This window comes from Camelus dromedarius, chromosome 17 (assembly GCF_036321535.1).
Source record: "Camelus dromedarius isolate mCamDro1 chromosome 17, mCamDro1.pat, whole genome shotgun sequence".
Classification (NCBI taxonomy): Eukaryota; Metazoa; Chordata; class Mammalia; order Artiodactyla; family Camelidae; genus Camelus; species Camelus dromedarius.
Window position 1 is genome coordinate 34,407,457 of NC_087452.1, and position 27,840 is coordinate 34,435,296.

The 27,840-nt window shown below is 51.0% G+C and overlaps 1 protein-coding gene across 2 annotated transcripts; it reads left to right on the forward strand.

The window, feature by feature from the left end:
• Positions 1 to 27,835, forward strand: PFKFB4 (6-phosphofructo-2-kinase/fructose-2,6-biphosphatase 4). Of its 2 annotated transcripts, XM_031470270.2 has the most exons (15): positions 32 to 165; positions 2,912 to 2,982; positions 5,103 to 5,219; positions 5,367 to 5,463; positions 9,367 to 9,433; positions 11,586 to 11,660; positions 12,227 to 12,283; positions 13,008 to 13,129; positions 14,836 to 15,043; positions 15,589 to 15,735; positions 22,859 to 22,963; positions 24,438 to 24,567; positions 24,657 to 24,719; positions 25,584 to 25,648; positions 27,454 to 27,835. In XM_031470270.2, the coding sequence occupies exons 3-15, from the start codon at positions 5,108 to 5,110 to the stop codon at positions 27,511 to 27,513; spliced, it is 1,308 nt and encodes a 435-aa protein (XP_031326130.1). In that variant the 5' UTR covers positions 32 to 165; positions 2,912 to 2,982; positions 5,103 to 5,107; the 3' UTR covers positions 27,514 to 27,835. The 2 variants fall into 2 exon arrangements, with proteins under 2 accessions (XP_031326127.1, XP_031326130.1); XM_031470267.2 differs by lacking the exon at positions 2,912 to 2,982 and having other exon boundaries at positions 1 to 165.
• Positions 27,836 to 27,840: the final 5 nt, after the last annotated feature.

The following is a 27,840-nucleotide window of genomic DNA, read 5'->3' on the forward strand; positions in this document are numbered from 1 at the left end:
TCGAGTGGCCCGAGGTGGCCGGGCTGCTGGTTTGGAAGCGGCGCAGTCCGACTCATCCCAGCCCTAGGATGGCGTCCCCACGAGAACTGACTCAGAACCCCCTGAAGAAGATCTGGATGCCGTACAGCAATGGGCGGCCCGTTCTGCATGCCTGCCAGCGCGGTGGTGAGGCGGGGTCCGCGGGCAAGGGGGAGGGCGGTGCATGGGGATGGGTAGTGGTCTCGTATGGAGAGGGAGTCGGGAACAGGTCGGGAACTGGCGACAGGTGAGGCTGCTGTGACTGATAGGTAGGGAGCAGGAACAGGTAGGGGACCTGCGACAGGTGTAGCAGAGCAGGAAGCGGGGACAGGTGTGTGGCGCCGTCTCAGCCCGGCGGAGGCTACTCTGGCCGCCATCACCTCGGGGAGGACGCCGGACCTTTTACACCCCACTCTATCCCCACCGCCTCAGGCCAAGCGAGGGCTTGGAGTCTCGGTCCTACCCTCACTGCTGGCCAGACAGAGTGGTCCAGGTGGGCAGACCCCGGTCTGAGCTGTGTTGGCCCTAGGAGAATCGGTTTGCTTCTCTGAGCTCGGAACTTTCAAAGGCCCAAGGGTGGGAGGAAGGCCCATCTCTGGGCCTGAAATCGAGTTTTGGGAGGAATTTCAGGGAAGTGTAGATGTGTTCAGGATAGAGACAGTGAGTACACTGTGTTATATAGGCCTGTCTTTGTGTCCCTGGGTGTGTGAGCATCCGTGTGGGGTTGTGGGTAAGGTAAAATTGGAGGGTGGAAACATCTAGGAGATAGGTTGAAACTCCTAGAATTGTTACAGCGCTCACCTTTCCTGGGGTCCTAGGTGTTTAATCCACCTTATGGACTTTCTGCTTGTCCTTAAGTGAGTCTGCAACTTTTTTACTACCAAGAAAAACAAAGATTTATTTTAGGAGTAACTGCAACATTGTCATGAATTTGTAAATTGGTAAGGTCCTCAGAGAACATTTAGTCCAACTGCTGGTACAGATTTGGAAATGGCAGTCAGGAGATTGTGTTATGTGCTGGGGTCTCCGTGCCCCTCTGACTTCTGCTTGGGCGTGAGAGGAGTGAAATGCATGGTTCTTGTCTTGCTTTGAGGCTAGCTTGGGGGCCTTGGCTTTGACCATGATTTCTGTGTCCTTGGAGAGGAGTGTGTGTATCTCTTAAGACGCTGTGGGTCCTGGTAAGGGTGGCTGTGGCTTTGACCAGACATTTTGGTGGGTCATGGCTCTGACCATGATGCAGGTCTTGTGGGATGCTGAAACTGATCCTGCTTTTAGCCCTGGGGCCATGGCTTTCCAGTCAATACTCAGTCCTAAGGGACTTTGGGCCACACCCTTGCCAGCCCTCCTTCCAGACTCTTCTGGAGGTGTGGAGGCCCAGGCCCCTTCTCTTGTGCTTCTAGCCAGCCTGTGTTCAGACTGTGTTGTCCTAACTAGGGGGCTGCTGCTGTCGTTACATCAAGGGGAAGGAGCGAGAACATGGACTTTGGAGGCAGGAACACTCAAGCTGCATCGTGGCTCAGTTGGGTGACCTTGGGCAAAGAGCTGACCCCCTAGACCGCAGGTTCCTTACCTGTGGGACTGAGACAGTCATCATCCTTGCTCCCTGAAGCTGCTGTGAGCCTCTTGATAAGTGCTTGATAAGTGGTAGCAAGTAATTTTGTAACTTCCTCATCACCAGTCTTTCTTTGGATCTCCATACCTCAAAGTCAGGGATTGAAGCATCAGAAGGTCCGAGCCAACCCCCATTACAGGTGACAAAGGATCTGAGGCCCAGTGAGGCGAGGATTTGCCCAGGTCTCTCTGGCCCTGGGGAAGGACCTGTGTTTCTCCAAGCTCCAAGTATGTGGCTAAAGTAAGGCTCTGGCCTGAGCAGAGGGACTTGTGCCAGGCACTGTCTCAGGGTGTTGCAGGGGGTTGGACTGTTGGCTGGCCCGGCACAGGAGGGCTTCCTGGAGGAGGAGGTAACAAGAGGCTAAAGATGAGACCTGCAGAAGGTGTAGGGGTTTAGACCCCAGGCTAGGGCCCTATAGGGTGTTCATAGCAGGGAGGAGTAAGCAGTGAGTGAACATAGAACCAGCACCTCAGGTCCTGAAGTTGCATTCATGCAGCATTTTCCCCTCTGCATGCTGGGCATCTAACGAGGACCACAGGGACAGCTGGTGACCTGAGGGTGGGAGTGGGTAGATGTTGACTTGCTCACCGATTTTTATAGAGAAGAAGATGTGGGGCCCGCTGCTAGTCTGTGCTGTGTGGTGGCTTATCTTTGAGGTTTTGTCGCCTGTCTCCTCCACCCCCACTGTCCATTAGCAATTCTTCCTCCTTTTGATAAAAGTCAGAGCTTCACCTGAGGGCCGGTGAAGGAAGCTCTTACCTTCCTGGTCATTGACCTGGAGGAGCTCTGGGTGCAGGAGTAGCGGGTGGAGAGGGGACTCTGGGAACATGGCAGGAAGGACAGTGTGTGATAACTTTTCTTAGCCAGAAGTGGGAAGACTTCCTGGGTAAGGACTGGTGTGTGCACAGGACAGTAGGAGGGATAACTTTCTGTCCCCGCTGAATAGGACAGTGATGCCAGGTTGCCTTATTTTAAAGAGCTCTCCCTTCCCCAGCCCGGCCCAAGGAAGTCAGAGCTGGTGCAGGTCGGGACTCAGTTCTGGAACCCACTCCAGGGACTTGTGGCTGCCCCTATGGAGGCTCCGCTAGAAAGTAGTCTCTGTCCAGCACCAGGTTTATCTCACACCTCTTGACTCCTTGGGCTCCTGTGGCCTCAAGCAAATTTGCAGGAAATTTACAGGAACTAGCAAGAGGAGCTGAGTTGACATGTCTTCAGATTTCCTTCCGCACGTGTCCCGTATTCTAAACTGTGTGTTCCGCTGTCTTCTTGCTCAATGTCGAGGTCCCGAGGACCCAGAGCTGCAGCTCCAGCTTCACGCCCCAGCTCGCCTGGCCCACGCGCCCTCAGTTCAAGTATGTTCCCTCCCAGTGGGCCTCTGTTTGCAGTTTCTCCATTGCTGGGACTTTCCCGATGTTTTGCTGTTGTAAGCAGGGCTGTTGTGAATGCACTTGAACTTTGATTTTTCTTTTGGGTCATTTCTTTAGGATCTTATCTCAAGGAACAGAGGTGATAGGGAATTTATTGCTCTTGTTTTGCACCCAGCCCTGATTTGCTGCCCTGACTGCCTTCTGTGGCTGTGCAAGGGGTGGGGGTGGGGGATGCTGTCAGCAGATGCCATGGGAGGAGGTCAGGAGCATCTCTGGGAAGATAGAAGATGTGAAAAGGGGGTGCAAGTTGTGGGAAAGTGCTTCAGGGAGCATAAAGGAGGGGTGGCCTCATGAGAGGGAGCAGGGTGGGTGCAGGTTTCCCCCACAGTTAGTGGCTGATGCACTGCCCTACTGCCCTCTGGTTGTTAGAGAGCCCTGGCCAGCCAGCCAGGAATTGTGCAAACCCAGGCCCAGAATCACTGGATGCAGGGCCTTGCCTAACTTGTTTTTCTGTCACCTTAGCCAATGTTGAGGTGTTCCTGCAAGTTTCCTCCCTCTTGCTCATTGTCAGCCTGTGTCTGCGGGATCCCCTCTTCCCTCCCCTGGAGCTCACAGTTTGGGTCACATTTGCCTTAAGGTCATGCACAGGAGCAATGGAGCTCCTTACTGGCAAGGAAGGCCCTTTACTTCTCTTCAGGGCTTGCCTGGGGACCGACAGGTGCCTCTGCGCCCCAAGTGCCCAGGGCAGTCCTGAGATGCATCTGTGTCCTTAGCCAGGTAGGCTGCTAAGGCCTGGCAGAGGGCACAGCTTCCTGGAAATGGTCCAGCTTTTATGTGAAGATAGTGCTAGACCTCACTGAGGGATTATCATCCCATTTTATAGGTGAGGCCACTGAGGCTCAGAGTTGCCTTTGTCAGAGGTGAGATGGGAACCCAGGCATGTCTGACTCTGACCCCCAGGCAGGGCTGCCCCTGGGGCCCCTGTGCTCCAGCTCCAGCAAAGGAGACAAACTGAAGGGGGTGCCTGGCTGTCTGTCTGAGGAGGGCTGCCAGGTGAAGGTGCTTGCACAGCCATGTGGGCCAAGGAGGAACAGGGGCAGGTCCCATATCTGTCCACCTGTCTGTGCTGTGGTTTCACCTGGCCCAGGACCTGATGAAAGGAAACTTCCTGGGGCTTCTGAGGTGAGACTGCACTGAAAGCTGAGCTGGATCACGTGAGGCTGGCAATTCTGCTGCCTTGGTATCTATGGTGGGGAGCAGGGTCCAGACTCGTCTCCACCTCCAGTCTCAGCAACTTCTCTTTTTGGAACATGGGATGCCTGTGGGTGGCTCTCAGAGAGACTGCTCTGTGGGCACTGGCCTGGGTCTCTGATCCCAGCCCCTCGAGGCCCTCACCCTGGTGGGTTTTGAGATGCCTCCCTCCCCATCCCCGCCCATAATTTTTGGGTACCCACTCTGGGCTGGACCCCAGGATCCTGAATGACCCAGACACTGCAGGGCTGCTTTCCCTCCAAGTGGTCAGTGTGGAGAGCAGTCTCATTGGTGAGATGACTATGTTGAGGGAGAGGGCTCACCAGGTAGGCATGGAGGTGCCTTGGAGGAAGGACTCTTTGAGCTTTCAAGCCTGGCCTCGTAGATGAAGAGAAATTCACCTCAGGGAGTATAAGTGGTGGTACCGTGCTGGCGGGAATACTAAAAGACTCTTGGGATGGGGACGTGGACTCCTGGATGACAGGTGGGCATTGAATCCCCTGCTGGGTTGCTGGGTTTGGGCTCTGTCCTGCATGCCAGGGCAACTCCCCAGCAGTGTTTAGTCAGGGGCGTGGCAGCTCCAGCTTTGTATCCGGTGGTGCACATCAGGATAAGGGCTGGCAAGTTCCTGCTGTGCGTGCCGGAACTTAGATGGGCCCGGGGAGCGGGGCATGCCAGCAGTGGCTTGGGACCATGGTCTGGGGGTGCTCAGGGGGCTCTCTGATGCCAGGACCTTAGGAAGGCACATCTGATACTGGTCCTGTGCCCTGAGGCTGAGGAACCCTGGGCAGAGAGGGAGGAGCCGTCTGGCAGGAGTCCCAGCCTCATGGGACATTGTGCTCCTTGCCTTTCAGTTTGCATGACCAACTGCCCGACGCTCATTGTCATGGTGGGGCTGCCTGCCAGGGGCAAGACCTATATCTCCAAGAAGCTGACTCGCTACCTGAACTGGATTGGTGTGCCCACGCGAGGTGAAGCGGGGCCCTGGCTTTCCAAGGGGGCTTTGAGGGGTGGGGTGGGGGAGGAGTGAGAAGACTGGACTGCAGCAGGGCCTGGGTCAATGTCAGGGGTTAGGGAGGGAAGCCCTTGTGTGAAGCTGAGCCTCTCCTTTCCCCCAGAATTCAACGTTGGCCAGTATCGCCGGAACATGGTCAAGACGTACAAGTCGTTTGAGTTTTTCCTTCCAGACAATGAAGAGGGCCTGAAAATCAGGAAGTGAGTGTATGTGTATATGTATGTGTGTCTGCAGGGAAGGCCCTGGAGCCCCAGTGCTGGCTGCTCCTGAGCCCTGGCCTTGGCCTCCCCTGACGGGGCTGGTCTCTTGACCTCTCAGGATATGGTGGGGGTGGAGATATGATGGTTTTGGTGACAAGGGGAGAGGGTGTGTGGCCTCTTGGTGGCTCACCCCCCCCCACCCCCGTCCTGGTGTTAATGAGCCCTTGATAATGATACCTGTGGGAGGCGGGGATGGAGCTTCAGGGAGAGGGAAGAGGCTTAGTCAGGGCAGGTCTGCCGCATAGAGGCCACACTTGCTTACCCCAGGCCCTCTGTGGGGATGGCCTCTGATAGGGAGGGGAGCCCGAGGTAGTGCAGAGATACACAGGCCTCAGGGGTGGGGCAGAGTGGGACTGGGACCACCTCTTGACATCTTCTGAAGGATCAGGCCCAGGATAAGTCTCTTCCTGTGTATCTGGAGAAGGCTTGGCATGTTATTGACCTTGTAGGGTAGGCCCGGCTTTGCCTTGAAGTGGCCTCAGTGTTGCCGGGTGACTAGTTCACACTTTCGCTGTTATTCGTGAGATGGAAATTTGCATATAGTACCGCCCTTCCTTCCCTCTCCATTCAGACTTGAACTGAATGCTTTCTACAGAGAAACTGAGCTCCAGCTGTCGTGTGGGGAGCTATACGGTGCTCTTCTTGGCAGGTGTCACCTGAAGAGTCAGCTTCCTTCCCTTGCTCTGGGCCCAGCCGTTGTGTGAGGGCACTGAGCTGAGGTTGGCTCAGCTCTAGGGACCTCCCCAAACCCAGCACAGCCCCAGGCCGGAAACCACCTGTCTATCGCTGAGGTCAGCCTGCTCCCTCTCTGGCCACCAGGGGGCAGGAGCTCCCCCACCGTGGGGCTTGGCCCTTCAGCACCTTTGCTCTTGGGTCCATGGGGCTGGGCCAGCTGCTGCACCAGAAGGGAGGGAAAGCCTGACATTCTGTCTCTGGGGCCTAATTATGAGTAAAACTCCAGGGTGGACTCTCTGGTGAGAGATCGATCCAGACAAAAGGGAGGGACTGATACTTGAACTCTTACAGTGTGCTGGGTGTGTGGTGCCTATTGCTACCCTCCCATTTTACAGATGAAGAAACTGAGGCTCAGAGGTTTCACACAGAATACCAGATTACTTCACAGAGCCCAGACATAAACCTAAGCACATATACACTAAAACTGTTCTGCCCATTATTCTAGTATTACCCAATTAGTAGGTCAAACGTTATATCAGATGCAAATTCTGCAACAGCCTCAAGTTGTGGACATTCATTAGCTGATCTGATCTCTGCAGTGGGGTGATCTCTGCAGTGTGTGGTGGTGCCTCACTACCCCAAATGCTGAGACTGAGGTCAGAAAGTGATGATTTTGTCTGGGATCACTCGGAGTTTGCAGCCGGGCTTGTCTGAATCCGGAGTGTTTGTGGGGAGAATGAGGGAGCTAGCATTGCCAGAGCCCGCCAGTCATTCTGCTCTGACTGCCCATCGAAGGCAGGAACATGGGGATTAATTCACATGGGGAAACCCAGGCTCAGAGAAGTTAAGGAGCTTGTCCAAGATCACCCAGCTGGAACAGCGGCCCCAGCAGTAGAAGCTGGGGGCAGGTTCACACGTGCCTCTCTTGTAGCCACACCCTCAGACTCTCCCTCGTGTATCCAAAGCTCAAGTCTGGCCACTGGGCCGTGGGACCATTTCCCATTAACCAGCCTGAAATGTCCCAGAGATAATTGGCAAAACAGAAAGGTCAGACTTTTTAAAAGTGGGAAACCTGGGAAGATGCCTGCATTTCCCAGAGATCCAGGTACTTACACATTGTTGAGGTTCCTAGAACTACACAGTGTGGCGGTCTGTCCGACGCTGGGCATGGTGGGAGGTCTAGAAGAGGGCATGCATGCCACATGTGCACACGCAGGTCATGGGTACACATTCACCACCAGGCCCATTCATACTCATGTGTGCCATCTCCAACCGCACATCAGCCCCATGTGTACACAGCCACGCTATACATGGGAGAATCCACGCGTGTGGGCACCTGCACGTATAAATACTCAGACTCACGCACGCACAGTCACGTCACACACAAGGGCGAATACACACCCTTGCATACCTCATAATGCACTCAAGCATGGCGGCGCTGATTTGCTAGGATGTCTCACAGGACTCAGCACGTGGTCGTACTCCTGGCTAAGGTTCTTACAGCCAAATGATACAAAGCAAAATCAGCAAAAGGAAAAGGTGTGTGGGGTTAAGTCCAGAGGAAGCCAGGTGCGAGCATCCAAGAATCCTCTCCCCTCGGAGTCACACAGGATGCACCTAATTCTTCCAGCCTCGAATTGTGACAACACGATGTGAAGCGTTGTCTACCAGGGAAGTTCCTCAGAGACACATGCCCAGGGCTCCTACTGGGGCTGGTCAGGTAGGCACCCTGTGCCTAGCGTGTACCAAAACTCCAGAATCCCAAAAGGAAAGCAGGTGTTCGGCAGAAAGCGTATTGTTTGCGTGAACTGTTGAGACACAGAGACCCACTCTCGTTATTTAGGGAAAGTTCACTGGTGTAGGGAACTGTTTCAGTTCCCAGACGCCAGTCAAGGGCCAACCTTGCCAGCAGGCCTTTCAAAGGCAGGAGTTTCAGGCCTGCTAGGTTACCTCTTTTCGCATGGCAGTCACACACTCATGAAGGCGGGTGCACACACACATCATACCCGTTATACACACACACTTGCGGGTCTCCTAGGCACATGTGTGGACACGTACACATGTGTGCTCACTCTATAAAGACATGTGGGTGTGTGTATAATTACACAGCAAGCATGCTCTGTGTATGCATGCACAGTCATGCACTGTGGGAAGGCGTGCACGCACACCATAGGTGTGCCTGTGGGCATTCACACATGTTGATATCCTCTATGCACGTGTTTGGACACACACATAAACCTATAATCGTGCACATGGGTGCATGCACAGACATACCCTGTATGCTCACGTTCAATCATACCTATGCCTTTTCAGTCACATGCTACACAGGAGAGCTTGGGGACACTGGGCTGTTTCCTGTGTCACCAACTTGTTCTGCGATACCAACTGGTGTCCAGCAGTTCAGTTCAATTCTGGCCTGTCTACATGGAGTTAGCGTCAGTTCCCACGGGTTGAGGCTCAGTCCCTCAGGACTGCCCCGACATCACACACCAGGCACAAGTCCCTGGGGGGCCACCAAGGACTTCTGACTGACTGGCTATAAATTGGGGGTTCCCACAACCCCATCTTCAGGTTCAGTAATTTGCTAGAGCAGATGACTGTTCCAGCTCCCAGAGCTCAGGAACATACTTGAGCTCTGTTTACCAGTTTATTATAAAGGGAACAGTTTATTATAAATGATGTGGCAGGCTGCATTCTTAGTCCACGTCTCCCTACTAGGAGAGAAAATTGAACACGAAGCTTAATGCTGCCCTGGGATCCATTGACAGCCTCCTCTCCCACCAGCAGCCCCCAACACACACAACAAGGAAGTGTCTGGTTTTAAAAAAGCTGGTTTTGATAAACAGGGAAAATGCATGGCTCTAAGAAATCACGAATCGGGCAAACCTGCAGCCTGGATTTGTGCATGATGAAATGAGGAAGGAAAGTCCAGAAAAGTGTTATTTCAAAAAGTATTCCCAAGGGCCGGGGACACACCTGTAGCCTTCTCCCTGTAGGAGCAGAGTTACCAAACACTGAAAATCTTCCCAGGGAAAGGCAAACCTTGAGAAGAGAGAAGGGGCCCCAGGAGCTGTCCCCTCTCCCATGTGGTGTGGGGTATAAACCTGACCCTCTGCCCTCCTGCAGCCAGTCAGGTGCTTGGCTGATCCCATCTTGTCTTTCCTGAAGGCAGTGTGCCCTGGCAGCCCTCCGCGATGTTCGGCGGTTCCTTAGTGAGGAGGGGGGACACGTGGCGGTGAGTATAATACCCTGGTAACATCTGGGAGAGGAAGGCAGGGTGTGTGTGGCCCTCAATGCCCCTGGAAGCCAACCCTGGTGAAGAAGTCCACAGCTGCTCTGCAGGAGGAAGCCAGAGGCTGCACCCGGGCCAGGAGTTTCCCTCTGGGCTTATGGTCCTGTGTGACCCTGCAGGACTTCCCTCAGAATACTGCGCAAGTTAGAGGCGTCACATTACCTAAGTCTTTAGCAAATGTGATTTCGCCTGGTGTAGGGAGTATCCCGCCCGTCCCTTGATGGTGGTTCCAGGAACCAGTTGAATGCAGAGTAAGGGAGTTCCACCTTCGTGTTGGCCCCACCAGTCAGATGGATGGGTGGTACAAGGCTGAGCAAGGGTGCCTGTGGGAAAGGGCCCTACCCCAGCCCTATGCAGTCAAACACTTCTTTTTCCCTCTCGGAGACGTGCATCCCGCAGCTCTCCGTCTCTCATCTCCATCTGGATCAGTTGCCACAGCCGTCACCCTGGGAATTTCCTTCTCTTCCCTCCTGAGTTGAATGCCCTGCTCTTGGATCCCATGTCTTCCATTTCCTTGGTTTACTGACTCGTTTTGCTGGGGCACATCCTTCGGTAGCAAGTCCAGTCCTTTAGAATTTCTGTTAAGTTGCTCTGTGGTATGATGGCCACTACAGTGGCTGTGGGAAAGTCTGATGTCAATCTGGTTTGCTGATCTTCCTTAAAACACCTCTTAGAGAGAACTGGGGGCTTCTTGTGTCTCTTCCTCTGGGGAAGCTTTTAAAATTTTTTTTTTTTTTTACTAACTTTTTAAATTGAAGTATAATTGATTTGCAGTGTTGTATTTGGGGTAGCCTTTAGGGTCTTCAAGGTGATGTGCCTTATAGCGGGTCTTCTCTGCAAGGCTGGGTCCCTGGGAGGCTCCCTCCATCAGGAAACTCTTCTCCAGCAGTTCAGGGAAATAACCGTGTATTTTGTATTTTACTTTGATAAACCACCCCTGCCACATTCACACACCTGAGTCCTCACTCCGCTCCTGTTTTCTGAGCTGCTTTTTTTGGAACTCCTGGTGGCTACGTGCTAGACCTGATCCCCAATTGTATCTTTTTTCTCACTTATTTTCTATCTTTTTGTCTTTTTTTATTCTACTTTCAGGGAAACTTCCTCAAGATGATCTTAGAAGTGTTTGGCTGAATTAAAAAAAAAAAAAAAAAACTCCTGTGATCGCCTTCTAATTTCCAAAGTTTAAATGTCCTATTCTCTGAATGTTCCAGTTTTTTTTAGAACTCTGTTCTTGTTTTGTGCTTACTATAGCATTTTATATCTCTCTTTAGATAATAATTACCTTTTTTTTTTTTTGACCTTTCCTTCTGTTCTGTGACTTGTCCTCATTTCTTGAAGTTCCTTTTATTCTGCTTGATTGAGTCTCTGTTTTGCACATTAGAGGTTTTGCTGGAGTATCCCACGAGCCCTGGTCGAACGCCCTTTTTAAGAAGTGATGCTCTGGAAGCTGCTTGGGTGTGCAGTGGGTGGGCTGCACAGAAGGGTGCTGGGCAGGCCCCGGGGGTGCAGAGTCTGGCTGGAGGAGGAAAGGAAGGACCCGAGGCCCCACCTGCTCTTTGTTGCACTGCCAGCCAGTCCCCCTATTTCCTCCACACACTTGTCCCTTTTTTCAGAGATGCCTGTGCCCTATTCCTGACTCCCTTGGTTCCGCACGAGCAGGTGCACTCTGGTTGGTGAGGGCTTGTGTTTGCTTTTCTCTGTTGCTCTCAGTCTCTTGACATCTCCCATCTCCTCTCCTCTCGTATTCTCTTTGTCCTTCTGTTCCCATTTCATTGGGGTCTCAGGCTGGAGTGGAAGTAAACGTGGCTTCAGTTCTCCAGGTTTGACTGGTTTCCCTGAAAGTCTTGTTGCTCAAACATGAGCTGAGTGCCTGCTGCCCTGCTGGGAGCACAGGCACCCTCTTCTTCCAGTGTCCTTGGCCTGCTCCCGGGGAAGGGGAGGACCAGCCCAGCCGCTGCAGGTCTGAAGGAGACTGGCCAGGTGGGGGCCGGACAGCGGCTGGTACTGGTGAGAAGAGCAGTCCCTGTGCTGCAGCTGTTGGTTCCTCCCACCTTCTCCAGGGCCAGAGGCCAAGTTAACCCCAGTTTGGTCCTAGGTTTTTGATGCAACAAATACCACCCGAGAACGAAGAGCCACCATCTTTAATTTTGGGGAACAGAACGGCTACAAGGTGAGGCCTCCTTGGCTTACCTCCTTGGGTGGGCTATGGCAGGATCGGGCCCTCTGGGGCTGCTGTGTGCAGGACACTGGGCAGGTGGGCTCCTGAGTGGATTTGGGTTGAGAAGGGCTGCTCTTTTCTCTCCACCTGGGATTTTTTTGGATAAAGTTATTTTAGGTTTGTTTTGGTTTTGTTTTTTTTTTTTTTTTGTTTGTTTTTTTTTGGTAGGTGGGTAGGTAATTACGTTTAACCTATTTATTTTTAGAGGAGGCACTGGGGATTGAACCTACAACCTCATGCATGCTAAGCATGTGTTCTACCACTTGAGCTATATACCCCCCCCCCACCTGGGGTTCTCTTTCCAGGGAGGCAGGGGTCTTTGTGGGACAATCCTGGATAGGGCAGCACCTGCTTTGGTTCCATGCTCTTTGACCCTGCCCTACCCTGAGAAGGACCTTGGGGCCCTGGCTGCTGGTCAGCATGGCCCTCAGTGGGTAGGGAGCACTGGGGAGCCACGCCCAGGGCCCTAAATGTGTCTGTGGTTCCTCCCCTCTTGCCCGCCCTGGTCTTTGCCGCAGACCTTTTTTGTCGAGTCCATCTGTGTGGATCCCGAGGTCATAGCTGCCAACATCGTGGTGAGTGGTACATCTGACCTTGTGGGGGCAGTAACACAACCAAGATGGCATGTGACACTGAGGTCCCTCTTCAGGTTGGGTAGATGTCTGGGCTGGTCTTAATTTCATCTCCTTGAACATTGGGGTGGGGTGGGGAGGCTGTAGATGGCTGGGTCAGGGATCCGAGACCCCCAAGGACCGCTGGTGTGGAGGGCCCTGTGGCTGGTGGGCGTTCATGCTTCCTTCTTTCTCTTAACTTTCGTCTCCTTCCCCGTCATGCTCCCCGCGATGATGAAAGAGGAGCTTCAGCCCTGGCTGTAGGAGAGTGGGGTGGGGGGGGTGGTGTTTATATTTTGAAAGAGAAAGAAACTTGACCGTTCTCCCCTCCCCTGGTTTATCCCAGGTATGAACGTCTGGGTTTGGGGAGACAGTTCAGATGGGGAGGGGCTTCGAGTCCCCTTGTCCCTCTGGCCTCACCTCCCTGTACCACAAAGATGAAGGACTGTGATCATGGGGTGCCCAGTAATAGTCTCTTAGCACTGGTGTGGGAGCTCGGACCAGGGAGCCGCTGGACTCTTCCTAATGGGGCCAGCCCCCCCATTAGGCGCAGCTGGATCAGCTTCCAGCCCTGCGCCCCAGCCTTGGCCCAGCCTCCCCCCACCCCCTGCCCAGCGTTCTCCTTGGTCTCCGACCCTGCCTGGCCTCCCACCCTGACGTGTCCTTGCTCTGTGCCTGGCTCCGGCAGCAAGTGAAACTGGGCAGCCCTGACTATGTCAACCGTGACAGTGATGAGGCCACGGAGGATTTCATGAGGCGCATTGAGTGCTATGAGAATTCGTACGAGTCGCTGGATGAGGACCTGGACAGGTGAGCCGGGGCAGCACTGGGTCCTCAGCTGTGGTGGGTGGGCAGTGGGGTCCACTCGGCTGCCTCCTGTGCCTCCCCGAGGCAGGTGGGCTCCTGAGTGGATTTGGGATGAGAAAGGCTGCTCTTTTCTCTCCATCTGGAGTTTTTTTGTATAAAGTTATTTTAGTTTTTTTGTTTTGGGTTTTTTTTTTTTTGGTAGGTGGGTAGGTAATTAGGTTTAACCTATTTATTTTTAGAGGAGGCACCCCTAAGGGGTGTTCGGCTGAGGCTCTTACAGCAGCCGTGGGCAAACTCTTTTTCTGTAAAGGGTCAGGTGGTAGGTATTTTAGGCTTTGGAGACATACAGTCTCTGTCACAGCTACTTAATTTTGCAGTTTAGTGCAAAGGAGCACAGACAATATGTAAATAAATGGGCATGTCTGTGTTCCAATAAAACTTTACTTACAAAACCAGGCTGCAGGCTGAGTTTGACTTGCTGGCCCTGGTCCGCCAGCTCCTGGATTATAGCGGAAGGGGGGGCAGTGGTTAAGTGAGTAACAGTGACATTTACATGGTTCTTAGCATCCATGCCAGAGAGACTTAGGAAAGTGTCTGTTATGTAGCATTAAATGAAAAGGCTGGAATGTGAACTGGTGTTTGGGTGGTTTATAATTATGTATGAGTATATAATGCATACGGACCGAGGAAAGCAAGCGTCTGTTGGAGGGATGGTTTCTGGGGTGTTTACGCGTCAGTCCCTGGACTGGCTGGGAGTCTCCTCAGCTGGGGTGGTGCGAGGTGGCGCTTGCTGCTGGGCCTCTCTGTGCTTTTCCACGTTTCCTGGTCTCCCTGGCACAGCATCTCTCCCCATGGTTCTGTGAGGAGACTGGGCTCGTGGGGCTTTTCTGACGCAGCTCTTGTTAGATTTGTCAGTAGATGCTGCTCTTTTTATTGGTAGCATCAGTATAACAACCCTAAACTTAAACCAAGGTCACCATCCAGACAATGAGAACTCAAATGAGACCACCCAGGGGGGCTCCCAGCTGAACCGGAGCTCGATGCCCGAGAAGCCCCGCTTTCTTCTTGCTGCCCCCCCTCCCCCGCCCCTGCAGACATAAACCAAAGCCAGTTCTCCACACTGCAGTGCCGCACTGGTCCAAGCAGGGGAAGTGGCCGAGCTGGGCTTATAGGCTGCTGCCACCAGCACCGTCCTCCTGTGCTTCTTGTCTTGTCCACCTGCTGTCTGGTGTGGCGTGTGGCTGCCACTTGGCACACATAGGTGCCCCGGGCTGGGCTCCAGGGGGAGGATCACTGGTGGAAGGCAAGGCCAGGCCTGTCTGACCAGGCCTGGCTGACCAGGAAGAGTGGAGGGGATGAGTGTTTGCCAGCTACTCCTAGGTCAATCCTGGAGCAAACTGTCTCTTGTTCACCTTACAGATAGTGCGTTGAGAGCTCAGAGGTAGTCAAGAGGGGCCTGGGGGATGTAGAGCAGCGATGAAAGTCCCGATGTGGTAGGACTGACCCCTCACGTTTTGCAAGCATGATGAGTATGCAGCACCTCTCACAGGGTTTGTCTGTGTGTCACGCCCGTCCCGTTGCTCCCACCTCACCCCCATCACTCGCACACCAGTTGTCAGTCCTGTGTGTCACGGTCTCCAGCCTGGTGGTCAGAGATTCAAGGCTCCTGGGTCACACTCACAGGCCTCTCTCTGCCTTCTGTCGGGAAGGGATCTGTCCTACATCAAGATCATGGACGTGGGGCAGAGCTACGTGGTGAACCGTGTGGCCGACCACATCCAGAGCCGCATTGTGTATTACCTCATGAACATCCATGTGACGCCCCGCTCCATCTACCTCTGCCGGCACGGGGAGAGTGAGCTCAACCTGAAGGGCCGGATCGGCGGGGACCCAGGCCTGTCCCCCCGGGGCAGGGAGGTCAGTGTGTGTGAGTGTGTGTGTGTGTGTGTGTGTGTGTGTGTGTGTGTGTACTCGTGCTGGACTCCAGCTAGTGGGCAAGCCAGGTGGGTGGCCTTATGCAGTCTGGAATGTTCCCAGCATTTAGGGAAGGTCACCAAGCACCCAGCAGATGCCTGGATCTCTGGCTTCTGTGTGAGATGTCACCAGCTGAGCCCCTTTCCAATTCTGGGCATGACCTGAGTCCCCACAGTGCAGCTGATGCTGTGCCACAGTCCTGGAGAGAAACTGAGGCCTCAGTGGGGAGGTCCACCAGCCCAGGGCACCTGGTTGTGGGGTGAGCACTGGCTGGGGACTCAGCCCCTGCTGGAACTACACTCAGGGTCAGGGAAGAATGCAAAAGAAATGCACTTGTGGGTGTGGGTGTCATTGAGAGGTTAGGTTGTATTTTTTACCGAACCTGTGTTCTCTGAGGCTGAACATGACTCCATGGACCCTGTGGCTGTGGGGTCCTTTGATGGCAGCTCAGGACCCATGCCACTCAATTTGCTGGTGATGTGTTTCAGTTTGCTAAGAGTCTGGCCCAGTTCATCAGTGATCAGAACATCAAGGACCTAAAGGTCTGGACAAGCCAGATGAAGAGGACAATCCAGACGGCCGAGGCACTGGGTGTGCCTTATGAGCAGTGGAAGGTTCTCAACGAGATTGATGCGGTAATCACCGTCTCTTCTGTCCCCTGCCCAGGCCCCCGCGCACGGCTGTGCTCACCTAGGATGACAGAGTTGAGGGTCAGGGAGAGCTTTTTCTTTAACATTTTGTTGTCATTTAGGGTTTTGATTCATCCTTCACTCCTTCCCTGCCTCCCTCCTTCCTTTCTTTGGCATATAACTATCTAGACCAACCAGAATTTATTTTGGTATCCTGACATAAGCTTTAAATCTGATTTTTGCCTAGTTACCTCATTTACCTATAACTGTCTATCAATCTTTTTCCCCCACTGATTTATTTTACCTATTTTACATTGAGCTCTTTGTTTTTTTTAATTGAAGTATAATCAGTTACAGTGTGTCAGTTTCTGGTGCACAGCATGAGCATGATGTCCCAGTTCATTTCATATTTGTTTTCATATTCTTTTTCATTAAAGGTTATGACAAAAATAATGAATATAGTTCTCTGTGCTATACAGAAGAAATTTATTTTTTATCTACTTTTATAATATAGAGGTTAACTTAAGCTCTTAATAGGGTATATATATATGTTCACGCACCAGTACCACATTGTTTTAATTATGGCAGGTATTTTTTTTTTAACTATGTTTATTGACCTCAAGGAGGAAGCCTCTATGTGGTTTATTGTGAATAAGATCTTGTAAGATCTTGTCTGGTTATTTATATCTCTAGTTTGTTTAAAAAAAAAAAAGTGACCAAATTCTTTTATTTACTCTAGCAATGTTTCAGTTGATTCTTTTAGGTTTTTCTCAAGAAGTTATTAGATCTTCTGAAATAAGGATAATCCAGTTGTCACCTTCCCAGTTTAAGTATCTTGTATTTCTGTTTTTTGTCATGGTGGCAGGAATAAGTGATGAGCAAACTAGATTTCCTTGTTTTGGTCTTAATTTAATGGGCTGATATGATGAAATAAATTTGGTGGATTATCAGTCTTTTCTGAGCCCTTGGGATTCACTCTTCCTTCAGCAAAGCTCCCTGGCCTGGGGCTTTGTATTCTTTGAGGTATATCTTTGATGACAATTGGAATATCTTCCTTGGTCTATTTTGGAAACATATTCTTGAGTCATCTTTTTTGTCCCCCAATATTTTATTATGGAGAGTTTCAAAGGAACAGTGCATCAGTGGTGTGTGACAATACAGGACACTCTAACACGTGTTATTGGAGTCCTAGAAACAGATGGTGGAGAGAACAGAAAGCTTTTGCAGAAATAGTGGGTAAAAATTAGAGAGTTGATCAGTTGCAAAGGGGAGAAAGCAACAAACATGATGGATGATAGAAATGTTTTATAGTGTGATTGTGGTGGCTGTTATACACCTTTTATACATGTAAAACCCACTCACTGAATTGTACTTAAAATTGGTTAACTTTATTGTATGTAAATTTTACCTCCATGAAAATTACGGTTTCCTCCTTCCCCCTCAAAGTTTTAAACAAAGAGCAGAGTTGAAAGACTTTAACAGGAATGCCTGTATGCCCACCCGATTAACTTTCCATTGCTGCATAAGAAATTACCATGAACTTAGTGGCTTCAAACAACACACATTAATTATCTCATGGTGTCTGTGGGTCAGGAGTCTGTTGAGGCGTGGCTGGGCTCTGTGCTCAGGGTCTCACCAGGCTTTAGTCATGATGTGGCCAGGCCTTTAGTCTCATCTGAGGCTTGGGATCTTCTTGCAAGCTCATGTGGTTGTTGGCATAATTCATCTCCTTATGGTTATGGGAGTGAGGGCCTAGTTTCTTAATAGCTCTCAGCCAAGGGGTGCTCAGCTCCTAGCGGCCACTCACTTTTCCTTGCCATGTGACCTACTCACAATGGAACAGCATCATCCGTTAAAGCCAGTAGGGAGTCTCTTTCTCCATAGTGAGTTAAGACAGAGTCTTATGTTATATTGCACGGTAGAATTGACATCCTCTTTTGTGCCAGTCTCAGTCTCTGTCAATAACCAGTGTTGTTGTGGTTGTACTGGCCCTTGTGGTTCGTATTACGATTGCAGGGTTCACTCAGCAATCACTGTCAGGGAACTTTGGGAAAAAAAAAAACCAAAACAGAGGCTCATTACTTGCAAGACCTGGAAATGACATGGCACACCTGGGGCCACACAGTGAGGTTGCAGTAGATGGGTAGGGGGTGGTTAGGGGCGAGGAGAAGCAAGGGAAGAGAAAAAAAACAAGTGACCCAAAGAGTCAGTTATCAGAATCAACCAAGATCTCTAAAACAAAGGAGGGGGCAGTGGCCTGATTCTTTATCTCCTCACACGTCTGGCAGCATGTATATTGGAGATAGCCGGCTTTGAAGGGGATGCCCCTTTGAGTTGGACGCCTCTGTGATCCAAGTGGAGTCAGGCACTTGCATCATAAAAAAGAAAATAAAACTGCTGTCAGGGTTTATACACTCTGCCACCTTTGCCGTAGTCTGTTGGTTAGAAACCAGTCACTGCTTCTGCCCACACTCAAGGGAAGGGGATTATATAAGAGCTTGACTCACTGGGAGTCACCTTAGGGTGTGTCATACCCCACCCCCAGGCTTCTACCATCAACCTTTTACTGTTCAGGCAGACCTTTTGTTTTGTTTTGTTTTGTTTTTTCAGGCAGACCTCATTTTATCGCACTTTGCTTTATTGCACTTTGCAGATAATGTGTTTTTTACAGATTGAAGTTTTATGGCAGCCCTGTATCCGGTACATCTATCGGTGCCATTTTTCCAACAACATTTGTTCTCTTAGTGTCTCTGGGTCATGTTTTGGTAATTCTTGCAATAGTTCAAACTTTTTCGTTATTATTATTACATTTGTTTGGTGATCTGCAGTCAGGTAAGTTGATGTTACTACTACCACTCGCTGAAGTCTCAGGTGATGCTTAGCATGTTTTAGTAATAAAGAACTTTTTAATTAAGGTATGTACTTTATTTTTTTAGACAAAATGCTATTGCACACTGAATAGTGTATAGTGTAAACATAACTTTTATATGCACTGGGAAACCAAAAAACTAGTGTGACTCACTTTATTGCAATGATCTGGAACCAGACCCACAATATCTCCAAGGTACGCCTGTAGTTCCTGCTTTATCATTTCCTATCCATCTCTTCACCCCTGAGTCATCTTGATAGTTTGTTTTATTCAAAATTTATTTGTTCATCAGGATAAGTCATTCGTACATAATAGAGTAATACCCATGCAGTTATATCTCAGTATTAGCCATTATTACCCCTTTTCCCATCCTTTGATATTGTGGGAGTTTTTTTAAATTAGATTTGTGAGAGATTGATCACTCATTGAATTTTTCCCTGGAGAACCAGATCTCAGACTGTATCCATTCTGTTGTTTTTCTATTTTCTCATTTATTTACTCTAGCAATGTTTTAATTGATTCTCTTAGGTTTTTCTCAAGGAGCTATTAGATCTTCTTCTTCTTCTTTTTTTTTTTTTTTTTTTTTTTTTGGCGGGGCGTAGGTAATTAGGTTTATTTATTTATTTTTAGTAGAGGTACTGGGGATTGAATCCAGGACCTTGTGCATGCTAGGCATGCGCTCAACCACTGATCTATGCCCTCCCTTATTAGATCTTAATTTAGGTTTTAATTTTCTATTCCTGCTTTTTATCTGTTTTTGATTATACATACTCCCCTTTATTTTTAATCCTTTTGTATCATGTCTTTAGATGAAAGCAGCATATCTTTGATTTATTTTTTTAGCCTGAGAGATCTTTTCATTTAGAGATGAAAATTGATTTACATTTATTGTTATAATTGCTGTTCTTTTTTTCAATAACTTGCAGTTTTCTCTTTATCCCAATTTTTTGTTTTTCTGTATAAACATCATCTCTGCTGCGATTTGAAAGACAGGCAGTATTTTTATTCCAGTAGTCATTACTGTAAAGCTTCTCAAAAACATTCTTAAGCAGAATGCTCATAAATAAAGGAATAACTAAAATAAATCTTAGCAAAATTAGTAATGGAAATGATTCTTGACTCTCTTGGGAATGATGAAGATGTGTTATTTCCATTTGTTTCCTTTCTGCTTGTTTTTTCCTTACTGTAATTGGGTAGATTATAGTGTCGTGGTTTATTTTTTATCTGTCTTATCTCTTCTTCAGAACTGATGAACTCTTTCAAAAGAGTAAGCAGTTTTTGTAACTCACTTTGTAGTTCACTTAACCCGTTTCCATCAGTTGTGGCTGTTGGGAGTTACGGGAAGTCTCTCTCCCCGATTTCTTTTTCACACAAACAGCAGCTCCCCCGCTTAGCGGCCTGGAGTCTGCCCTCCAGGGACATGGCTACGGCTTGAGCATTTGGTTTTGCAGAGAAGCCCTGGCAGTCCTGACTTTTTTTCCCCTTTGAAGTTAATCTGATTATTTTCCTAGATACTCTGGATTCCCTTCTTTATCTTTCAAGTTTGGAAACTATTCTGATATCTATGATCTATTAGTCATCTTTCCATGTTTATCTTTTTTCTTTTCTTCTGTGGTGGTAAACAGCCTTCTATGTCAACATTGGGATTTGTTTTTCTTAGCCCCCAAACACAATTTACTGCCTTATTTTTCCTTTTTTAAAAATAACAGCTTTATTGAGATATAATTCACTGACCACACAGTTCACCTAAGCTGTATAATTCAGTCTTTTTAGTATATTCACAGAGTTATGCAGCCATCGCCACAATCAATTTTAGAACATTTAATTTCCAAAAGCAACCCTGTACCCATCTCCCCATTTCCTTCCAGCCCCTCCCCCAGCCCTAGGTGATCATTAATCTACTTTCTGTCACTATACATTGACCTGTTCTGGACGTTCATTATAAATGGAGTCATACGATGCTGTGTGGTCTTTTGTGACTGGTTTCTTTTGTTTAGCATGTTTTTTTCAGGGTTCATCCCTGTGGTAGGATGCATCCATATTTCATTCCTCTGTATTATTGAATAATATTCTATTACATGGATATACCACATGTTGCTTATCCATCCATCAGTTGATGGGCATTTGGGTGGTTTCCATTTTTTGGCTTTAAGAATGATGTTGCTATGAACATCGGTGTACATGTTTTCGTTTCTCCTGGGTAGATACCCAGGAGTAGAATTGCTGGGTCATATGGACACTCTGTGTTTAACCTTATGAGAAACAGCCAGGCTGTTTTCCAAAGTGGCTGCACCATTTTACATTCCCGGCAGCAGTATATGAGGGTTCTGATGTCTCCACATCCTTGTCAGCATTTGTCATTATCTTTTTTTGTCATAGTGACCCAGACTAGAACACAATTCAGCCAAGTTCTCTCCTGCTTTATGATGAAGAGTGCCTTTTCTCTAGTATCCAATAGCATGCACTTCATTTCTTTCTGAGGCCTTGCCAGAGGCACCTTTAACATTTTATATTTCTAGCATCATTCTTTTTTTTTTAAATTTTTTTCCTTCAGTTTAATTGAGATACAACTGACATGTAGCACTGTATACTTTTTGGGAGGCTGTGTGATTAATTTTTATTTATTTTTTAATGGAGGTACTGGGATTGAATCCAGGACGTCATGCTTGCTAGGCACACACTCTACCACTGAGCTGTACCCTCCCCCTTCTAGTGACATTCTGTTCATGAGGATACATGTGTTCCCTAAGATGAGAGAAGCTTTCTCTACTGTCCTTCGTTTCCTTCTGAGCCATCACCAGAATCACTCTTAATGCCCATGTTTTTACCAGCTTTCTGGTGGTTGCCAGCATTCCTTGGCAGGCCTTGGCTTACAGTGCATCACTCCAATCCCTGTCTCCGTCGCCACATGGCCCTCATACAAGGACACCAGTCACTGAACTGGGGTCCACTCTGAAGACCTCACCTACCTGATTACATCTGCAAAGACCTGATTTCCAAATGGCCACATTCACAGGTCCCAGGGGTTAGGACTTCCGCGTATCTTTTTGGGGGGACACATTCAACTCACAGCAGGTAGTTTGTGCTTTCCTGGGAATTCTCCTGTTTCATCTATGTTACCTTATTTGATGGCGTGTAATTGTTCATAGTATTCCCTTACAGTCTCTTTTACTTCTGTAAGCTTCATAGTGATACCCCTCCTTCATTCCTGGTTTTAAATAATTTGGGCTTCCTTTTTGCCTGTCAGTCTAGGAAAAGGTTTGTGAATTCTGTTGATCCTTTCAGAGAAGCAGCTTTTGATTTCGTTGCTGTTCTCTATTTTCTGTTTCCTATTTCATTCATTTCTGTTCTAATTTGTATTATTTCCTTACTTCTGCTCGCCTGGGATTTAGTTTGCTCTGTTCCCAGTATCTTCAGGTGGAGGATTAAATTATTGTTTTGAGGTTTTTCTTTTTTGATATAGGTATTTACAGGTACAAATTTTCTTCTCTGTCTTGCCTTTTTCATAGACAACTTTGCCCCCAAGGCTTTGTCTAGGAAAAAAAAAAAACACTAGAACAAAGGCAGAAACCAGCAGCTTTTTATTACCGGCGTTTTATTGCTTCCTTTCTGGGCACATCCTGTGTGCTAGCGCTTGGCTTGAGCCTTTGAAGGACTGATACCAGTCAGTCCACACGTTTTCCTGGGCTCCTTTGTTTTGTTTTTAAATGGCATCTGTAGAGGAGGGAGGGTAAAGCTCAGTGGTAGGGCGTGAGCTTAGCATGCATGAGGTCCTGGGTTCAATCCCCAGTACCTCTATTAAAATTAACAAATAAATAAACCTAATTACCTCCCCTCACCCCCCAAAAAATGGCATTTGTATAAGGTTCTCTGTGATGCGAGTGTGTGTGTCCTTAATGACACCAGTGAAATCTTGCTTATAGCTTGTACAGTAATCCATACTCAGAAGCAATATTTCCACAGCACAGAAAACAAAAAGACACATTAGGAAAGACACATAATTAACATTTCTGTGTTTATTTTTATGGCATAAACAGGATGGATGGATGATGAGCGGGTGGGAAAGACTGTTGTGATAGCTTTTTCCAAATGCAGCGGCACCTGCTTAGCGTTCCCAGAGCAGGCGCTCTTCCCAGCTGGGTTCCAAGCTTCAGGCTGGGAGTGTGCCCCTGCCCCCAGCCCAAGAAGTGCCCTCCCCCCAACACAGAGCTGATCCCCTGGCCTGGTATGGGCGGGGTGATGACTGTGGTGTCTCCTTAGGGCGTCTGTGAGGAAATGACCTACGAGGAAATTCAGGATCATTATCCACTGGAGTTTGCCCTGCGAGACCAGGACAAGTACCGGTACCGGTACCCCAAGGGCGAGGTAGGTGGGACTGGGGGCTTTGTCCCGGCCACCTGCTGCCTGCCTGGGAGGACCGCCCGAGACTGAGGGCCCCGTGGGCTCTGGGAGGTTGCGTGGGTAGCAGGAGGGCGTGGCCTCAGGTCGGGCAGCCTGGGTGTGTGTGTTGTCTCTGTCACTTCCCGGCCGTGGCCCAGACTGCTGTCCCCTCCTTGGGTGGTGGATGGGCAGTGCTGCACAGGGCTCCCATCTTTGAGACCCATTGGATCCCTGTTCCCCATCACTCCCATCTTTACTTTCCCCCTTCCTGGGGACATCCCAGGGTGACCGCATTCTCCCTGTGGCTCCTGACACCATCCCCAGCCCTGAATCCAGACCTAGGGATTCACCTTCCCCATGTTAGTCACGGCCATCACAAGCCACCTGCACTTATCACCTCCCCTCAGACTAGCTCCTACCTCAGCCCAGGCCCCAGGGCAGAAACGGGGTCACCTTTCATTCCTGTATCTCCCACTTCTACGAGGTGACCTGGGGTAGTGGCCAAATAAAAACACCCCCCACAGACACGTAGGTGTGCGCACACACATACGCATACACATGTGGAGGCTCTCTGCCGGATGCCAGGCTCACAGCCATCTGTGCTGTGCTGTCCTGGGAACAGTACAGTCCTGGGTAGCATTCATTTCCCCACATGTACTGTGAGACGGAGCTCAGATTTAGAACCGACCCAGATAACAGTGAAAAGAAACAAAGCAGCTGGCTGCTCAAGCTTGAGAATACAGGGGGAGAAATTGGTAGGGAAATTAGTTACCAAAAGAAGCAATGTAGGATTTCCCCAGAAATATCAGGGGCCAGCACAAGTCAGTTGGTATTATTCCCAATCAAAGCCTGGGGCTAACTCAGCTCAGAGCTTAAGGCCTTTTTTCTGAAGGACCTCTAGCTGTGTGCAAAGAGGGGTGAACCTCCAGGGCTGTGTCTCCTGATGAAAATATAAACCTGCCAGGTGCAGGGGTTGGTCCAAGGGCTCCCTCATCATAGCCAGGGGAGGGCTAGGGCAGGCAATCTGCGAGGGTCCTTCCTGGAGACCTCAGACATTCTGACAGTGTGCAATCTGGAAAGTTTGGGAGACTTTACCCCCCACCCCCAAGGTTCGTTCTGCACAGTCTATCTGCCGTGGGCTGGAAGGGAGAAGTGTCTCTTCCATCAGTCATCAGTTGCCAGCATGTAAATTCCAGCAGCTGAGGGTTCAGCGAAGGGCCTTGTGGGTGGGCTTGGAGGTGGCCCCTTGGGTGCAGCGTGAGTCCCAGGCCTGCCCTCTTGGTCCTACCAGGACCTGGCCCTGGGATGGGGGAGGTGATCTCTTTCACAGGCTGCCAGTCCTCACCAGCCTCCCAGAATGGTGAGAAGTCCAGGAGCAAGGAGGCAGCCCTCTACCCAGGATGCCTCCATCCCTACCCTGGGGCTGGGCTGAGGGATGTGTGCCCCCTTGTCCTTGCAGTCCTATGAGGACCTGGTCCAGCGACTCGAGCCTGTCATCATGGAGCTGGAGAGGCAAGAGAATGTGCTGGTCATCTGCCACCAGGCTGTGATGCGCTGCCTCCTGGCCTACTTCCTTGACAAGGCAGCAGGTGCGGGCGCTGCCCTCGCCCCCGGGGAGGTGGGGTGTGTGGGAGACAGAGCCAGCCCTGGTGCCAGCCCTCCCTGTCTGTGTCCACAGAACAGCTGCCCTACCTCAAGTGTCCACTGCACACAGTCCTGAAGCTGACCCCTGTGGCCTATGGTGAGAATGCTTCCCGCACGTGACCTGGTTGTTGACTCTAGCTCTCCATGGGGTTCTGTGATTCTGCAAACCCCTCCCTTGAAAATTCCTTTAGCAACTCATTCCTCCTCCCTCCACCCTACGAGCTTTCCCCATCTCCTTTTTATTTTTTTTGCTTTAATTCCCGTGGCCACAGGAAGCCTCCCCCGTGATCCTTCCTTAACCATCACCCACCACATGAGGGGCTTTTCTACGGGTTTTCCCAAAACTCCCACAAAGTCCCACAGCTCCCAGGACCTGGGCCTTAAATATGTGCGGCTGCCTTGGGCTCTGCCAGCAGAGATCTCAGGCAGCTTCCTACCTCCCCTGTCTCGGGACGAGGCACCCTCTCAGGACTGTGCTCTCAGGACTGAAGAGGTCATTGTCATTGCTCAGTGGCAGCTGATGTCATTCCAGTGTGTGTCAATCCCCTGGTCCCCCTGTGCACTGAGTCCCTGGCACGATGGTGACTTGGCCTCGTGTGTGCGGCAGGGTTGAGTGAAGGTGGTTTGGGGGCCCCGCGGACTGCATGAATCACCCCCTGCTGAGCCAGGCTTGTGGCTCCTCAGCCCCCCGGTAGGCCGCTTGTCCTCGGTGTGGCCCTGCCTGGTGCCTGGGCTCCTCACCAAGCCCATGCTGGGGAGTGACACAGAGACTCGGGCCTGACAAGGTTCCTCGTCCTTTCTCTGGGGCCCCCAGAGCTGGCTAAGGTGGGACGACTGGAGTGAGGCTGAGGTGCCTGCTCTGTCCCACAGCACCCCGAGCCTCCTCCTGAGAGAAGTGTCTCTCCTCTGAGGCTCAGTGCCTTTCAGGAGAGGGGCTGGATTTGCCTCTTTTCTCTGGCAGGTTGTAAAGTGGAGTCCATATTCCTGAACGTGGCGGCTGTGAACACGCACCGGGACAGACCTCAGGTAGCAGCGGGGTCCCACCATGTCGGGCATCTGCCAGGGCCCGGCCCAGCTGGGGTGCCTGCTGAGTGAGCTTGAGTTCTCTATCAGGGCTGCTCCCCTGTCGGGGTGAGGCTGTGGCTGGGACAGAGGCTGGAGGCCTACGGGGGGAGGGCAGGCGAGCCCATGTCCGCACCAGCCCAGGCCTCATGAGCACCTTACACAATGCGAGCACCTTTAAAACTTACAGTGTCATGCTTTGTTGGGAAAAGGGCCACGCAGGTGCTCAGGGGGTCTCCGCGCTGGGTAGAGACCTTCCTGCAGAAGGACAGTTCTCCATCTTGTGTTCCCACAGTGTCTTGTTTAAGATAGAAGCTCCTTAAAGTGTTGCCCAGAACCACTTCGTGCCCCTGTGGGGTCCCTCCACCACGTCAGTCACCCCTCCCCCTGAGGCCAAGGGCAGGACTGTCTCTTCTGGGCCCCCTTCCCAGGGTACTGAACTGAGAAGGCTTCTGGGGCCTCAGTCATGCCTGCTGCCACCCATGATGGGACGTCCTGGGCTTTGGGTCCCTGCTGAGGGTGCAGGCCTTGGGCCCCGTGGGCAGAGGTTTGTGGATGTGTCCCCCTCCTTCCCAGGGCTGCTGCCCCTCCCCAGGTCATTGTGCAGGCCTCTTCCCCATTTGCCCTGAGAGCCTGGTCCAGGCCCAGTCTGGCACACACAGGTCACAGGGGAAGATGTGCTAACAGGTCCCTTTATGCTGAGGAAAGCCCAGAAGGTGTTGGGCCCCCAGCACTGACAGACCAATGGTGAGAGAGGCCCCTGGACCTGGCAAGCATTAGGGGCTGGGCCCCTGGTCCCCAGGGCAGGAGCCGGCCTGGCTGTGGGGTGGCTGGCAGACTATGCCCGCCTCTGGGTGTGTGCTTCTGAGAAGCAAACTTCTGCTGGCCACAGGCTCCCAGACGGTTCCCTTTAAGGTGGGTTCTCCAGGTCCTGGGCCATCCTTGGAGGCCAGCTGTGGTGGGAAAGGGGCCTTCAGGAAGCTTGCCCCCAGTGAGAAGTGCACCTGTCCCTGCAATTCCAGTGGCCTGTCCTGTGAGCCCTGGGGGTGTGGCCATGGGGGCCATGTCCTCCTCCCTGCAGACCTAGGCATTCACATTGCTCAGGGCTGTGACCCAGGTCATTGGTGACCTGCTCCACTGGGCCACCAGGATCAGGGGTCACATAGAGCTGAGGGAAGTCTCGGCCCTTCTTCCTTATGCCTGAGCTGCCCTGAGCTCAGCAGGTTGTGGGCAGGACTGGGCTCTGCTGCTTGGCGGGGGCCTCTGCGCTGAGGTGGGGGGTGGAGTGGTTCAGGAGTTGCAGGGGGTCCTGCACCCCAGTTCTGAGAGGACAGACCAGGAGATGTCCATAGGTTGCTAGGGCCGTGTCTGACACCTGTCCACTGACACTTAGAGCCAGGAGGGGACTCCCCGGAGCTGGTCCCCTTCCCCGCCCCCATGGTGAGGATATCCCCCAGCCCAGGTGTTCCTCCCCATCTGACCCGGACCTGAGGCAGGAAACAGGGATGGCCTGGCTCTGGGCAACACCTGACCTGCCTGCAAGGAGCAAGTGGGAGCCGGGGCTTCCTCCACCCCCTGCCTTTGTTCTGGTGTTTGTCCACACACCACATGTCAAGAGGCTGTTGATCCTTGACTCTTAGGGAAGGTTGGGGTCTAGGTCCTGCGGCTGGGGCTCCTCTGGGTGAGAGTGAGTCCACAGTGATGAGAAAAGCAGGCAGCTATGTCTGTCCTTGGCGCAGGGTGAATGTTCTGTGTTTATTTTTCTGCAGAATGTAGACATCTCGAGGCCTCCGGAGGAAGCCCTTGTCACGGTTCCTGCTCACCAGTGACTGTGTCAAGTCCACTGTGACTCCCAGATAGGTGACTTCTGCAGACAAGATCACTTCAGGCCCTCTGGTCTGTGTGACAGTCACCTCACAGAAACACCCTCAAAGCCATACGTGGCTGGTGGCGCCCAGAACCCCCGCCCCAGCCCACCTGTTTCCTTATTGACAGTGACAGGGCTGTACGTGGTGCCCAACCTGCTGCTAAATATCATTCGGCCTGACTGTGTCTGCCCAGGCCGGCCAGAGGTTGCCCAGCACCTGGTCCTCTCTCACCGGCCAGGTGGGCTTTGTGAGTGTGAAACCCAACAATGTGAAACGGAAAGCACTTGC

What these genes read in the sequence shown, in the direction of transcription:
- PFKFB4 (XM_031470267.2), top strand. Translation starts at nt 69, where the DNA reads ATGGCGTCCCCACGAGAACTGACTCAGAACCCCCTGAAGAAGATCTGG. An exon ending in AGGAGGGGGGACACGTGGCG is followed by an intron (nt 9,434 to 11,585) that starts GTGAGTATAATA and finishes GTTTGGTCCTAG; the next exon opens with GTTTTTGATGCAACAAATAC. An exon ending in GGGAACAGAACGGCTACAAG is followed by an intron (nt 11,661 to 12,226) that starts GTGAGGCCTCCT and finishes TCTTTGCCGCAG; the next exon opens with ACCTTTTTTGTCGAGTCCAT.